Raw genomic sequence first — 17,102 nt, 5'->3', positions numbered from 1 at the left:
GTCTGCTTCTGTGCTGTACATCTTAATGACTCTAATTAGAGGGCTTTACCATGATTCCCCTAGTACTAGCACCAAATGAATATTAGATCTGGTGCTTGAGTGTGTTGGACCCCTATCTGAGAAGAACTGCATCAATTGAAACCATCTCAACACAATGAATTTCACATCTGTGCAACCACTTGCAACAAACTACTCAATCTGTGTAAGCTGGACTCTGACCCTGTGCAGGATGAACAAATTGATGATTACATAATTCATAAACTGAAACATATCATACATTCTCTTTATTAATTAACCATCCTAAATAAATGATGAATGTTGCCTAAACATTTCTGTTGACCAAAAAAGTTCAAACTTCTGTTAAAATGTGAGTGTGGGCCAATTCTTTTGGATGCTGAAACGGATATTGGCTCGCTCAATAGCAATAATAATTGTTGCTGAGTGACCAGCAAGGACACTTAAGTTGGTATTCACAGCTAAAACAGTGTCAAACCTTCACTAGAATATTGTCTGGTTACCAACGTCTTCCAATATAATGTGGGCAGTTTAGTGCACCCATTTTTTTAAAAATGGGAAAATATACAGTTTTTTTCGATACAGTGGTAATTTTAATCTAGCCCAACTGATGAAAACGGAGAGTTTGGTTTATTTGCTTTTTTTTTAAAAACAAGAGACCTGCTCAATTGTATACTCCACCACAGTCAAGCAAGAGCAATATCAGGCAGGATGTAATACTGGCACTTGGTCATGTCTTGGTAGGTGAGGTTAAAGTTACCACTTTGTACGATTTATATTTTTCTAATAAGATACACAGCATTCATCAGCACAACTTTAAGAATAGACATGGGCTATTATTTTAAATGTGAGGTAATAGCCAAAGAACACAATTCATTTTCTAACAGCAAATTTTCAGACACTCACTGTTGTACTACCTCCCCTCATTTTGTCAACACTTCATCACCCTAATTGAATCACACTAACTGAATCCCTGACACCCTGACATTTTTGGCACCCAGGATATGATTTGCAGAGAGTTTCTGTTGTGCTAGTCTCTGTACAGAAAGCAGGCTGGCTCAACATTCATTGCAGTGCAGACTCAGTCCAGTATATCTGAAGTTCAGCATTACTTTGTTCAAGGGCTCAAACAAATGTCTAATTAAAGCTTTAACAAATACATTACAGGACAATCCCTGCGCCTTGTAAAAGGGTTTGACGTACACAGCAAGTGAAAGTCGAGTTCTCAGTGAGCAGGGTGACAACGGATGGCCTGCCTTTATTTTGATGCCAAGTAAATCAAATTAGCAAAATCTGTGTACAAACATTTTCTGAACCAGTTCCGGCAGGATTGATTTGTTTTTATTAGACGACAAAAAAACCTTAATTAAGCCAGTTGGTTTTGTTAGTTTTTTTCAAATAATGAGTGCATTCAGAGTTAACTTGGGAACCTCAGTGACTGTGGTAAATGCAAAATTGTGTGCAGATTCACTGGTTGGGTTCAATTAGCTCAAGACTAAGTTTGTCTCTGCGAAATTGTCCTGTGTGAAAAGTGGTGTCAGCAACAACTGTGTAAAACAATGCAAAAATCACAAAACCAGGGAGGGGGCCTTCTGTACTAGCAGCATCACTATCAGAACTTGCCAATTAGTCCCACTCCCCTACTTTTTCACTTTAGCCCTGCAAATGTATGTTGCAGTTCATCTACTTGTATTGCAGTGATAAGAGGCAGAAGATGGGGAAGGGAGATGGGTTATTTTGCCATTTTCACACTTGGGCTCCTTGTAAGTCTGTTTTTCAGTCACCAAAAGCTCATTATAAACACAAACATCAAAAACAGAAATGCTAAGAAAGAAGGCGAAGCAACAAATTACTAAATTTAAATGCAAAAAGAAAGGTAAAGAAAGTAAATTGCACATCTAGAGCACTTTATCACCTCAGGATATCCTGAAGTGCCTCATAACCAAAGAGGTGCAATTGCAGATGTAAAGTGGGTGACAGAAAAAGTACAAACATAAATATTTTTTCATGTTCTGGATATATTTTAGGAGTGGTTAGCAGCAGTTTATTCAGTCATGGTACCCCAATACACTGAAACTTCTTTGCTAAACTCCCCTGCCTTCAACACTTTCAAAAACTTCTTTCAACTCCCTTGCTCTGCTCACAGATTGCTCCCAGTTCCAGTTCCTTCTTTCATGGCTGCGAACTTTTCCTAAAGTTAAAATTCTCCGAGAGTTTATTCTACATAAGCAGACTTTAAGAAAGTCATCATTAATGGAATATTGGGTTACAGCTTGCGGTAAAAAAAAAAGCTGTTCCTGAAATTGGAACCGGCTCTTCATTATAATAGGAGAGTTGATTTCAATATGGCTGCAAGTCTGCCGTTACTGAGAAAACCATCTGTTGCATTGCTGGAAAGACATAGTTAAGAATAATATATTTCATGGGGGAGCTTTAAGAACAGCCACTCTGCAAATCTTAGCTTGGAATAAGGTGTCCGTTTCCTTAATTAAATGTTATTCGCTCAATTCTGTTTCTGATCATAGCCCTTCACTGTGAACTATCCAGATTAAGCCAAGTATGACCATTTTCAACTTTGGAGGAATCTTTGCAAATTGGGTTTGGCAAGTCAGATGTTTGTAGATTAATTTACCTTATGAACTCTTGTGCAGAATATCTAACATGACAGTCTATCTCAGCTCTGAGGGTTTGATGAAACGTATTCAATGGAGGAGTGTTCTGTTCATCTTAATGATTCAAATATGCAACAATATTCCCTTACAGAGTGTGGTAATTTTTGGAATTTGGATTTCAGGATAGTGCCAGTTGAGTGTTTTCTGGCAAGGGTTTCTTTTGCTAAAAAAAAGCAAGATCAGACTGTCTTCCCAGAACAGTATTTAAATCCAACATTTTGTCAGAGAGCAAGTGACTGGATCCCTGTGATTTTAATGGAAGTATGTTTATAACGGTTCAGGTTTATGACAGGTACAGTTAACACATAGAAATACTTAGTTCAAAAAAATCTAGATTAAAATTTTGAAGGACACCAATATTGAATTTAAAAACTGGTTTAATCTTACTCCAAGCAGTGGTTCAGGAAACATGTTATCTTTGTACTAAGGTTTCATTTTTTAAACTTCCAAACTTAATGTGAAAAAAGTTCATTGTGGCAGATTTGGAAATAATTCATTTTAATGTCATAGCTCATGGGAAATGAATCAGTTAATTAAAAGCAAACAGTTGAGATAAGGGTGTGATTTCTCTGAACTCACAGCTCTCTAACAGTGGCAGGAAACAGGTTGAGACTTTGCTAACGTTTCAAGTCTGGATGACTCTTCTTCGGAAATCTGATGAAGAGTCATCTAGACTTGAAACATGAGCATGCTTTCTCTGACATGCTGTAATCACCAACATTTTTTTGCTTTTAGTACAGATTTGAACAAATGCAGTAATTTGCACTAGATGGAGACTTTGTATTTTTGGAGGTTTAAAGGTCATTTAAACTATCTTCTATACTTAAGAAGCTTTTTAGAAGTTTCTTTATTTGTACAATGTTTTTATGTTGCTAAAGAAAATCTGTGTCCTTGTGTGAAAGTGAATCAGTGAATACCCACCACATTAACTAACGAAACAAACAAAAAGGATACATCAGGACAGATTTTATTCTGGGATCTGACTTGTGTGGTTCTACCCATTAGATGGGATCATCAAAATGTGCACTTCTAAAATGTTATCTGCCCTTTCCTTTAACTCGTTCTCTTCACTTGCTGTAAACTTTGCATACCCAAAAAAAGGGCCATTGGATTCCTGCAAAACTCTCCACAGGGGTGGAGAAGTTTAAAATTAAAGCAGGCACCCAACTTTGTTTAAGCCTCACTTCAGAAAAAGTAGCAAAATCCAATGATACCTAAAATTCGGCTACAGTTCATTTGAGTACAGGTAAACAGGCCATCAGCAGCAGAACTGACAGTTAAACAACACAGATAATTATACAATTATTGCTTTAATAAAAATACACAAGATCAGAAGAAAAAAATATTCTACAACTTATCAGATTATTTAGTAGCACCAAACAAATGGAGAACAAGCACCTTTGGAATTTGAAAACTTCATTGAAATCCTGAAGGGAAATTTCTTTATCCTGGAGGGTCACAAAGTTAACCTGACATGATTGTGTGATGCAGAAATCAAAAAGTCAACCCCAGTAATAATATATACTAGCACATTTCAATTGGAAAGATCAGAAACAATTTTGGATTGTCGTTGGAGAAAAACAGAGGAGCTATACTGCCTTATCTTCCTTGGTGTTGCTGTAGTAATTATAGGAGCATTGAGGAAAGAAAGTCTAATTCAAGAGCAATAGAGTTCTAAACATTAAACTGACAACACGATCCAGTGATATAACTTCTTAAAACTGTAAAACGCAGAGTATTTCAAACACTTAAATTATTAAACATAAATCAACCACTTCTACAAGATATGCTGTATCTGACAGCTTTGCGTATATATTACCAATGGGGCTGACTTCAACTTGATATCTGCTTTTACATTTTATAAGATGCGATTCTATTGCTAGTGAATAAACTTGCGTTTCCTGCTTCCAATTGTCAATTTCAATGTTAAGTAGTCACTGCAGTGTTTGGTGAAATGTTTAAAGCTGGTAATGAAATCTTCTCATGAGTGGAGTCCAGCTTTTTTCCAAAATAAATATTTGAAAGCAGTCATGCGCTTTGACAGGGGCAATTTTTTCAAGCAGTTTCAAACAACGTCCATGATGGCTTATGAAATGGCAGATTCTCTCAGAAGCAAAGGGTCCAATGTTGATTTTTGAATGCCAAAACGGCTCACTGCACCACCAGCATGTGACTGGTTACCTCATCAACCACAACTACCGTGGGGTCTGAACAGAGCATCAGCAGAAAGAGACCTCACACCAATGGAAAAGAACACCAACACCCACTGATACAACAGAAACAATGGAGAGGGAAAGACAGGGGGCTGAGGCACCTGCATTCTTTTATAATTTAATCATCTGGACTTCAAAATAATGCTGAGTTGAGAGGCTTGAGAAAAAAAAACATTGCAAGAAGAGTTGAATGGCCTCACTTATGTAATATATCACAAGACCTACCAGTGTTGTTAACATTAAATGAACACCACTGGAACCGCTATGGATGTGAGAAGCATGTGCAATCCAAAGATACCCCTTCACCTTCTCCCAGCCTGGATACATGGAGTACCACGATCACTGGCTACTGTGCCTATCATGACTCTGAGGTCTAACATTCAACTCTTTACTATCCCAGTCTCCAAAAGGTAGAAGCTTTCACGTCACAATATCCCAACTTCACATTAACTATCCAGCAAAACGATCAATTGCCTATAACTGAAGTCTGTTATAACTGGAGGCGTAGTATTTTGAAAATTAAATGGCATTAGTCATGCAGCCAGTTTTTCAAACACTTGGAATTACAGCGTACTGCAGTTTGATTTTTAAGTTGATTCCACAATCCCTAACAAAAAGTGATAAATACATAAAATATACAGTATGAAAATTATCTACAAGTTACAATTTGCGGTGCAAACAATGGTTACATAAGTTAAGGAAGCCAATTTGATAAAGTCAAAATATTGAAGCACGTATATTTTAGTTTTCACATTTTAAAGGGATACAAAAATTATTTTAATCACAGGGTTTTCCAACATCATGAGCTCTGAACTCCATAAGAAATAGAACAGTGTGAGCTAATGTATTGATGTCCACGGAACATCACAGACCATGTCACACCAGCATTCAGTTATAGTCAGATTGCAAAACAACTATTGCATTTAGGGACAGCACAAGGTCATTCAGTCCCAACTGCCTTTGCCCCAATCATGGCTGAACTGTGTCATAAATTCTACTATCAGTTTTGGTTTTGTGACTTCCCGACCTAGAAAGAAAATCTTCAGAGATTGCACTAACGCAATGACTCCTGCAGTGCTGAACTTCCCAGCAACGTTGCTGCTGCCACGTTAATGGCTCCAGCTAAGCACTTTAAAGATCACCTGCAGAGATTACCTCAGCATGGTCAATGGAAGTCCACAGGTGAGAACATTATAGAAAAAACAAATCAGTTCAGAGCCTTGACGGGCTGCTGTGTTATTACCTCTTTACTGTGCAATTCTGACAGAATGTTAAGACTGTCTTTACTGAAAGCTTTAGTAATTAGCTACCCTCTCTGAGAGCAGGCTATGTCCGAGAACTTGCATCTAGCTAACACTGCATAGAAAACGCCAATCATTTGCAACCATGCCGAATCTAACTAAAACTCTGAACAGAACTACGAAAAATAAAATGGCGTGAATGTAAACAAAGGCAGCAAGCTAAAATAAAGTCTTCAGCTTTCCCTATGAAAGCTCCTATTATTTACTAAAATCAAAATCACTCACTATAAATATTCAAATTTTACTCAATTCGTCTACGGCCAGACTGTACTAAAGGGGATCAATTAAAATAAAACAGGAAAAAGTGAAAATGAATTAGATTTGAAAAATCAGTATCACAGGCTGCAGGTGTAAAATTTAATTAGGTGAAGCAAGGGATCAGCCACAGTATAGCAGAAGCAAAAGGTGTAAGGAGTACAGCAGAGAGACATCAAGGCAAAAGCACAGTGCTGTTTGCAGGTCAAAGGGCACAGGGAGGCAGATGTTGGAGTGCCATGCACCATGGGAGAAGAGGATGATGAGTACTTAATGGTGCAGATCACGAACCTGGTACATGTAACTCTGCTGTCCCCTCGTCCATGGCAAACATGTTGGAGCCCGTGCAGACGTAGATACCAGCGTCCTCCGGGCGAACATTGCGGATGGTCAAGATTCCATTAAAGTCCACTGCGGTGCTTGGCAGTTTACCTCCGAGCTGTCGGGTCCACACCAATGTATACGCTGGAGACTGGAAATCAAAATGAAATGTCACGGTACAAATATCGTCAAACATGTATCAAGTGTATAATCAAGGCCACATTCACAAAACTTGTACTGGTAACAATGCCTACATTTTAAGTGAAGAATCATTATTGCATTGATGCTTTTCAAATTTAAGTAACAAACAAAAATAAAGTTTGGGAAAATCAGCTGTCTCTCAGACGAAGCAAACTCAGCCTCAGAACTAGAGGGCATAGTCTTAGGGTGAGAGGGGAAAGATATAAAAGATACCTAAGGGGCAGTTTTTTCATGCGGAGGGTGGTACGTGTATGGAATGAGCTGTCAGATTATGTGGTGGAGGCTGGTACAATTGCAACATTGAAGAGGCATTTGGATGGGTATATGAATAGGAAGGGTTTGGAGGGATATGGGCCGGGTGCTGGCAGGTGGGACGAGATTGGGTTGGGACATCTGGTCGGCATGGACGGGTTGGGCCAAAGGGTCTGTTTCCATGCTGTACATCTCTATGACTCTACGACATAGGGTCAAGCCCAACTTCAAAGATTTGATCTGAAAATTTAGGCTAACATCAGGGTGCAGTGTTGAAGCAGTATGACACTGTCTGAGATGCTGTCTTGTAAATACACTGTTTTCCCTCTCAAATACCTCAACTAGTTCTCACAGCACTGCTGAACAAACTAAAGTGTCTTGCCATACCTATTTTTCAAATACTACTTCCAAAAGAAATGCAATGTGGTCATTAGCTAACTGCTCTTTGGGGGAATCGGAATACATTTAAATTAGCTGCTACAACTTTCTAATAGTGACTGCACTTAAAAAGTACTTGGGACAGCCTAAGGTTGTGAAAGGTGCCATGTAAATTTTTTTTAACACCTTATTCCTATTCCAACAATTGCTCTCTACTGCTCAAGTCTCGAGCAATTGTCTTTCTTGTAACTTATCTGAAGGACAACTTATTCAGTGTTTTTCTGTGTACTTTCTACCATCAGTACTTAGCAGAGTTTGCAAGAAGCTTCCCAAACAACATTGAATATCAAACCAACATTAGTGCTTTTCAGTATACGAATGCAAGATGTAAAGCTAAAATGTCTGGGTGATTTTCATGTTTTACCAAGTCTGGCACCCATAAATAATTTTATTCAAGCCTTTTGCACTGAAGCCTGCTCAGTGGCCAGGATAACTAGCAGGAAACACAAGTGTTCTGTATCCATAAGGCTGCACTCAGTCAGAATGTTGACTTTGTTGAGGTGTCTGCCTGCAATTATGTATATTGTGGAGGTGCTGGTGTTGGACTGGGGTGGACAAAGTTAAAAATCACACAGCACCAGGTTATAGCTGGCCACATGGTGAAGGAGCAGTGATCTGAAAGCTGGTACTTTCAAATAAACCTGTTGGGCTACAAGCTGGTGTTGTGTGATATTTAACTGCAATTATATATACCTCATGGTAGAGGTCATATAATTACAGCAGACCAGGAAAGAGTCTGCATACCGATCTGAACACAAAAGAACATTTCAAGAAGCAGCTCACTTCACATAGCCACCAGTTATGGGAGAGCAAAATTCCAAAAAAGAACCCATCGAATTCTTTTACCTCTCGTTGATTATTTCTGTTTCTCTCTGTCTATGCCTAACTAGTGCTGGGAGAATGAATGACTAATTTCCAGGAAACCAGTTAGATTTAACTAATCTTAATCAGTTAAGAAATATAACAAGTTGCACAATACTCTACGCACATTCGCACTCTCTGACCACGTAGATATACATAGGCTGGGTCCTTACACTAATGCATATAAGATAAAGCCCTTAGTACAGTCATGACCCATGTCTTAACATGGTAGCATTTCCCAAATTATTGAATTAATATTCAAGATCAACTTTTGATATATTTAACCATCTTGCCGATTGCTAAGCCACACTTGCAGAAACTGTTTTGTCCAATAAATCAGCAGATGCAGCAAGAAGATGGACTGGGAAAAGGACAAGAAATTCACAAATGAACATTACAAAGACAAAGCTGACAACGGGAAATGGACTGTAGACAATGATCTCTGACAGGACACAGAGAAAATTAATCAAGATGTAATCCTGAGCAGCACAGATCTCAGCACTGACGTCACCATTACTGCGACAGTCAATCCTATCCAGCAGAGAGGAGAAATCACAGCATAGGGCCTCAGCCAATGGGGCAACATTAACTTGCTTCAGTTTCTTGGTCTAAACTGAAAAGAAAGCTCCTGAAAATGGAAGGAACTTCCATTTCCACTGCATTTATGTTGCAGCCTATGAAAACCAATCGGAATTAAAGTGTTAAAAACATGGAATCAATTTGGAAATTTAAATTCATAAACATTTGAAGAGGGGCTTAGGTGAAAATAAGACTTTTAAGCTAAGATCTCTGCTCTTCACCCTGTATCTACGATACCAAACATCAGCCCAGATCTGAAGGCAATCCTTAATAACATTGATATGTTATCACTGCAGAGTCCACTCTAACCCAATACAGCATGTCACTGTGGTTAAACATCTTTTCAGTTAAAAAAAAATGTAAGTGTGCATGACAGAAAGTCCTAACTCATGCTCTTAAAGTACACCACACAAAAGAGTTCCTTAAACATGTCACATTTTTTATGGTCATTTAAGCAGGCATTGGACAAGCAAATGGAGGTTATTGGGCTAGTGTAGGTAAGGTAGGCTTCAGTCGGCGCAACATCGAGGGCCGAAAGGCCTGTACTGCGCTGTATTTTTCTATGTTCTATGTTCTATTCCCTTTAATGGCTGGAATTCCTGTTTTGCTGGTGATCAGCAGCGATTTTGGCACAAATTGCACTTGTATTGAAAATCCTTTTGTTCATCCCCACTCAAACACATGCACATCACAAAGCACAAAATCAGCCATGAATCAGCACAATTAGTGTAGAAACAAGTTTTCTCTCCTGTAGACTGGAATTGCCATCATGTTAGGAGTTTAAGGCAAGGTAGATGACTGGGTGTTAGTGGGGCAGCACATTGGGGCCAGTGACCATAATTCGATGAAAATAGTGTTGGAAAAGGATAGATTGGACCTGCAAGTTAAAGTTCTAAATTGAAGGAAGGCCAATTTTGACGGTTAATAGGCAAGAACTTGCAAAAGTTGACTGGGGGCAGATATTCACAGGTAAAGGAATAGCTGGAAAATGGGAAGCCTTCAAAAATGAGATAACGAGAGTCCAGCGATAGTATGTTCTGGCTGGGGTGAAGGGCAAGGCTGGTAGATGTAGGAAATGATGCGATGACTGGAGAAATTGAGGTTTTGGTCAAGAATAAAAAGGAAGCATATGTCAGGTATGGCCAGCAGGGATCAAGTGAATCCCTGGAAGAGTATAAAGGCAGCAGGAGTATGCTTAACGTGGAAGTCAGGAGGGCAAAAAGGGTAAATGAGATAGCTTTGGCTTTATCATGTTATTCCAATGATTTAGTTTGTCTCCAGCACCACCTTATTTTTCACTTAATCAGATTATAGGTCATCCCTTTGTTCACAATGTCTATCACTCATGGTCACTTGCACTCACACCAGCTGGATGATCTTTTGAGCTCTCTGCCCTTGAGCTCTCTGTCTATAAACTCTAAACCTGTGTGCTCGTTTCTCACACCACACCTGATGAAGGGCTGTGCTCTGAGAGCTTGTCATTTCAAATAGATCCGTTGCACTATAACCTTGTCTACCCCAGTCCAACACCAGTACCTCCACACAATGTATCATCAATAGCCACAGGTGAGGTACCAGAAGACTGGAGATTGGCTAAAATGGTACCACTATTTAAGAAAGCTGGTAAATAAAAGCCAGGGAACTATTGACTAGTGAGCCTGACATCAGTGGAGGGCAAGTTGTTGGAGGGGATTCGGAGGGGCAGGATTTACGTGTCTTCGGAAAGGCACGAACTGATTAGGGATAGTCAACATGGTTTTGTGTGTGGGAAATCGAGTCTCACTGACTTAACTGAGTGTTTTGAAGAAGTAATGAAGAGGATTGATGAGGGCAGAGCGGTGTCGTGATCTAAATGGACTTCAATAAGGCATTCAACAAGGTCCCTCACGGGAGATCAGTCAGCAAGGTTAGATTACAAGGAATATAGGGAAAACTAGCAATTCTGATGCAGAATTGGCTTGAAGGTCAAAGACAGAGTGGCGGTGGAGGGTTGCTTTTCAGACTGGAGGCCCGTGAGCAGTGGTGTGCCACAAGGATTGGTACTGGGTCCATTGCTTTTTGTCACTTACATAAATGACTTGGTTATCAAGATAGGAGGTATGGTTAGTAAGTTTGCACATGTCACCAAAATTGGAGGTGTAGTGAACAGTGAATAAAGTTACCTCAGAATACAACAGGACCTTGATCAGATAGGCCAAATGGACAAAGAAGTGGCAGATGGAGTTTAGTTTATGTCAAAGTGAAGTGATTCATTTTGGAAAGGCAATTATGACAGGACTTACACACTTAATGATAAGGTCCTGAGGGGTGCTGCTGAACAAAGAGACCTTGGAGTGTAGGTTCATAGTTCCTGAAAGTGGAGTCCCAGGTAGACAGCCTAGTGAAGAAGGCCTTTGGTATTATTGCCTGCATTGGTCAGTGCACTGAGTACAGGAGTTGGGAGGTCATGTTGCGACTGTACAGGACACTGCTTAGGCCACTTTTGGAATACTGCATGCAATTTTGGCCTCCCTACTACAGGATGGATGGTGTGGAACTTGAAAGGGTTCAGAAAAGATTTACATTACCAGGGGTGGAAGGTTTGAGCTATAGGGAGAGGCTGAATAGACTGGGGCTGTTTTCTATTGAGTTTCAGAAGCTGAGGGGTGACCTTATAAAATCATGAGGAGTATGTATAGGGTGAATAGCCAAGTTCTTTTTTCCAAGATGAGTCCAAAATTAGAGGGCATATGTTTAAGGTGAGACAGAAAGATTTAAAAGGGGCCTAAGGGGCAACTTTTTCCACGTAGAAGGTGGGGTGTGTATGGAATGAGCTGCCAGAGCAAGTGGTGGAGACCGATACAATTACAGCATTTAAAAGGCATCTAGATGGATATATGAATAGGAAGGATTTAGAGGTTTGTGGAGATGTATGTGGGGGAGGGTGTGTGATGGTGGGGAAGTGCGCTGGCAAATCGGACTAGACTAATTTAGGATATCTGATCAGCATGGATGAGTTGGACCAAAGGGTTTCTTTCCATGCTGCACATCTCCATAACTCCGTGATTAATTTTAAAGAGTGACAACTCAATGCAGTTGGATTCAACAACTGAAAATGGGATTCAATTCAGAGGAATAAGGCTTTTAAAACTCTGCCAATTCACCACTCGAGGCTAACCAGATTTTAAAATCACCAAAAATTACTTAAAATGTATTCAAAACTATTTTCCTGCTATATTGAGGTACAGTGGTCAGTCCCTCAGCAAATTAAGAAAATGCATTCAGAACTTGCTGTTTAGTGTTCAAAGCCCAGTTTAATTTCTGCAGTCACTGTGACGTCCTGAAAGCAAGTGCAATTATTGGAACATCCTGTTGACGATTAATTCATGGTGTGTTTTGAGAGGGAGGGCTGTTTTTAGCATAGCATTGTTTAAACAAAGGCAAAAGACCACAAAATCTCTAGTAGTGCTGAGAGAAATTCCTTCATCTTTTGTGCCACTTATGTAATAACTGGATGAATTGTGTCAACACAAGCAATGAATCAGATAGAAACTCTACGCAATAGTTTTCATTACCCATTGCAGCTTTGTTTGAGCACCAGGTTATCACACTGACTATGGACCAGCTGTGAGATTATTACCTGACTCTTTGCTGTGCAGATAAAATTAACAGTGACACCAGATCTCACTGTCTGTCGTCTCGGTTCTTCCACAGTCACGGTTATGGCTTTGAAAGAGGGGACTGAGGATAAAACAAGGAGAAGTACATGAAAGATACATCTGTATATTTTCAGCCAGAGCAGCAACATCAACACAATATAAAGCTCCCATTTGAAAACAATCGGCAAAAACATAATCGTTTGCATTTGGCGGGTCTGAAGTCGTAAATAATTTGCATGCAAAGGGAAAAGGAAGTACAATGGAAGCAAACCGCATCAGAAAACATTACTCTGTTCCAGTTTACATAAGTACGAAGTAAACCTCGTAATGATGCTGTCATTTGGAAATAAGTCTAGCAGAGTTCAAATCATCCCACATTGCGCATTCTGTGATATTTATTAATTCAAATTAATTTCATGCACAAGAAAATGTAATTTATCAATTTACCAAATTAATAAATTTAAGTAAACCACCATAAGAAGCCTTTTGTACTCAAAACAAAGATTGAATTCGTAAATGCTTTAAACCAAGTCACTTCTGGTTAGGAGCAGTGAACTATGCTCTTTTTGAAAAATAGTTTTAATATGCCTGTCTCTGAGTGCAAAGAGTTTAGTACGTCACAGGCTCTCCCCTGATTTTATTGAAATGCTGTTTTGAAACCACCAAGATGAAGGGACTGAGTGAACAAGTGAACTAACTCTGAAATAAATACAAAGGTTCACCAGACTGAATCCAGGATTGTAATATGAGGAGAGATTCGATAGACTGGGCCTGTATTCACATTAAAATAATGAAAGGGGAACTCATGGAAATGTTTAAAACTCTGACAGGGCTGGACAGAGATATTGCTCCCCTTGGTTGAGGGAAGGGTCTAAAGTGATAGGTCACAATTTCAGGACAGAGGTCTATTTTGAACTGAGATGAGGAGAAATGTTGTCACAGAGGAGATGCTGTTTCTCACAGAAGGCTTTGGGAAAATCTATTTTAGAAAAGAATAGATTAATTTTGAGGCACTAACGGCATTGAGGTGTATGAGGAGACAATGGGAATATGGTGTTCCGATAGAGGATCAGCCACAATCATATTGAATGACTAAGCAGATTCGATAGGTTGAATAGCCTGCATCTGCTCCCGTTTTCTATGTTTCAGCGTTTCTAAATTCTAGGTGGAGCAGCAGCTCCTCACAAATACTGTCTCTTCCTCTGATGAGTCCCTCTCGAGAGTGAATTTTCAGGAAAACTTTGAGAATGATGGGGATGAATTTGATCACCATTCCACCCTATCCTGCACTCTAGGTGCTGATACACATATTTCTCGTGAAACAGCACATTTATTTCAAGCACAGGTGACTGTGTCTTCTTCAAACTAATTAGGGTACAAGAAAGTAGGGAAAACTATCAAATGTTGGAGATGAAACAGAGGTGCTGGACTCCAACAAGAGTTTTAATCGCCTGGGGACTATGAAAATGAGAGATATAGATATTGAATTATTTCTTCACTACACCAACTTCAGAGTATAATTTTACGGGATTTTGATGTAGATTTGCAGTTGTTTCTGGACTCACCAGTAACTATGATTTCAGCCTGACTTGAATTGGTGCTTTGCATATTCCGACAAGTACACACGTAAATTCCAGCATCAGATGATTTAATTTCTCGAATCACCAGCTCTTCACCTGGTGGAGAAGAAGTCAGAGTAAGTATTAATCATGTCTTTTAGGGAAATGTAAATGGTTTGTTCTTAAAAATTCATTCAGCTGCACACGACTAACAGTCAATGGATGCAGCTGGTAAAATAATCAAATTTCATGTTATGTTTATTCTTCACAACAAAGATAAATAGCTTCAGTAAAAATCAGCACTGCAAGTTTGCTAGTGCTTAGAACTGTATCTACCCTGGCAACACAAAAATGATCATCACACGTCGCATCATTAAGCTAAAAACCTTACATGCTCCATATGAATTCTGCGTACTTCTTTTCAAGTTTGTCCTTTTAAGAAGTTAAATATGAACTCCAGTTATCACCTCTTAATCCTGGATTGGTCAATCAAGTGTTAGTATAAATGTGATCGAAAGAAGTGGACTAGCAAATCCCTTAGAGCATAGAATCTTTAATAAATACAAGTGAAACAATTCTGACCAAAATGGGCACACTGCTTGTAAGTGGAATCCAATGCTTAAGCAAAATTATTGCAATATTAACAGCAATAACTATACCTATAATCAATAACTATATCTATAATTTTCTAGTAACTAAGACACTGGAGGAAAATACCAAATACCAATGGGGAAATAAAAACATCCTTTGTGACAACTAAAGCTTAAGTAAATCACTCTTTGGTTATGAAATAGAGATGTCACTCTCTAATAATTCAGATATTTATCCTGAACTAAAAAGTGATCACCAAAATAACTGTCTTCAAAAATTATCTCTGGCTTTGGGCACTCTTCCTCACTATTGCAAAGTGTCACAGTTATTACAGAACCAACCAATACCAGCTGATTGGGGTAGTCAGCTGCCATTAATTGTTCTTTCTATACTGGCTCTAAAGACCTGATTGGTTTAAAATGGCAGAGGGTAAAACACTACTGAGCCTTAACAAGATTGATACAATAGGTACATACGATATTGACCAGCTTGACATTATAACTAACACTGTCAGGAACCAGAAATGACATGTCTGCCTCCATTGGGATCTGAAGCTAGATTCCACATCTCTAACTTTCTAACTTTTCGAATCATCAGGCTGGGGAAGGTCAACATAGTTTCCAGCATTAACTCTTTCAGAACCACAGTGCAACACATGATAATACAGGAACATCCTACAACCCTCACAATGGAGTGTGAACTCAAGTCATCTGGAATTGATGGAATTAGGAGATGAAGGATGCCTTAACTGCATGTCAGAGATCCAGGATTTCAGAATTTCCCACAGTATGTAGGCCAGCTCATCATTAACATGCACAGTATGTTATTGTAAAAGCTCACCTTATTCAAGAAAAGGCATGGAAACACAGCTGAAAAGAGCAGTGGAGGAGGTCTGAAATGAATGTGTTTCAATTGTGGGCGGCACGGTGGCACAGTGGTTAGCACTGCTGCCTCACAGCGCCAGAGACCCGGGTTCAATTCCCACCTCAGGCGACTCTCTGTGTGGAGTTTGCACATTCTCCCCGTGTCTGTGTGGGTTTCCTCCGGGTGCTCCGGTTTCCTCCCACACTCCAAAGATGTGCAAGTCAGGTGAATTGGCCATACTAAATTGCCGGTAGTGTTAGGTAAGGGGTAGATGTAGTGGTATGGGTGGGTTGCGCTTCGGCGGGGCGGTGTGGACTTGTTGGGCCGAAGGGCCTGTTTCCACACTGTAAGTAATCTAATCTAATCTAATCAATGTAAGAAATATAAATAGGTAAAGCCAGATGAATTTAGGGCTTCGGTGACGACTTGGAACTATGACATTATTGCAATTATGAAGAAGTGGCTGAAAGAGGGACAGGACTGGCAGCTGAACATCCCAAGGATTTACAGGTTTCTGGTGTGATAAAAAGGGATGGGGAAGTTGCATTACTAAGGTAGGATACATTAGAAGACTGTGCAGTGAGGCAAAACGAGTAGAACTCAGGAATAGCAAAGGTGAAATCACAATGCGGGGGGGGGTACTCTACAGGCCGCCCAACAGCCAGCGGGGGATGGAGGAGAGAATATGTAGACAGATTTTGAAAAGATGTAAAAACAGCAGGGTTGTGATAGTGGGTGATTTTAATTTCCCCAATGCTGACTGGGACTCACTTTGTGCTAGGGATTTGGATAGGGCAGGATTTGGAAGGACATTCAGGAGGGTTTCTTGACGCAATATGTAAACAGTCCAACCAGGGAAGGGGTTATACTGGACCTGGTTTTGGGAAATGAGCCCAGTCAGGTGACTGAAGCTTTAGTGAGGGTGCATTTAGGGAGTAATGTCCATAATACCTGAGTTTCAAGATACTCATGGATAGGAATAACAGCAGTCCTCAGCTGAAGGTGTTAAACTGAGGGAAGGAGACTACAACACTATAAGGCAGGAAATGGAGAATTTTGATTGGATACAGCTATTTGAGGGCAAATCCACATCATATATCTGAGAGTATTTCAAATGGCAGTTTAGATTAGATTAGATTCCCTACAGTGTGGAAACAGGCCCTTTGGCCCAACCAGTCCACACCAACCCTCCGAAGAGTAACCCACCTAGACCCATTTCCCTCTGACTAATGCACCTAACACTATGAACAATTTAGCATGGCCAATTCACCTGATCTGCATGTCTTTGGACAATGGGAGGAAACTGGAACACCCGAAGGAAACCCATGCAGACATGGGGAGA

The 17,102-nt window shown here is 39.7% G+C and overlaps 1 protein-coding gene across 14 annotated transcripts in view; it reads right to left on the bottom strand.

The window, feature by feature from the left end:
* The window catches only part of hspg2 (heparan sulfate proteoglycan 2), a 529,465-nt gene that overhangs the window by 177,616 nt on the left and 334,747 nt on the right, over positions 1-17,102 (bottom strand). For all 14 annotated transcript variants that reach the window (XM_072586792.1, XM_072586797.1, XM_072586801.1 and 11 more), the window contains 3 exons: positions 14,312-14,422; positions 12,728-12,828; positions 6,748-6,928 (listed from right to left, as the gene is read on the bottom strand). In XM_072586792.1, the coding sequence (XP_072442893.1) occupies positions 6,748-6,928; positions 12,728-12,828; positions 14,312-14,422 (393 nt within the window). The remainder of the gene's footprint in view (positions 1-6,747; positions 6,929-12,727; positions 12,829-14,311; positions 14,423-17,102) is intronic.

Source organism: Chiloscyllium punctatum, chromosome 16 (genome assembly GCF_047496795.1).
Source record: "Chiloscyllium punctatum isolate Juve2018m chromosome 16, sChiPun1.3, whole genome shotgun sequence".
In the NCBI taxonomy this organism is placed as follows: domain Eukaryota; kingdom Metazoa; phylum Chordata; class Chondrichthyes; order Orectolobiformes; family Hemiscylliidae; genus Chiloscyllium; species Chiloscyllium punctatum.
The sequence above is the reverse complement of the archived record's forward strand: the minus strand, read 5'-3'. Positions and strand labels throughout refer to the sequence as shown.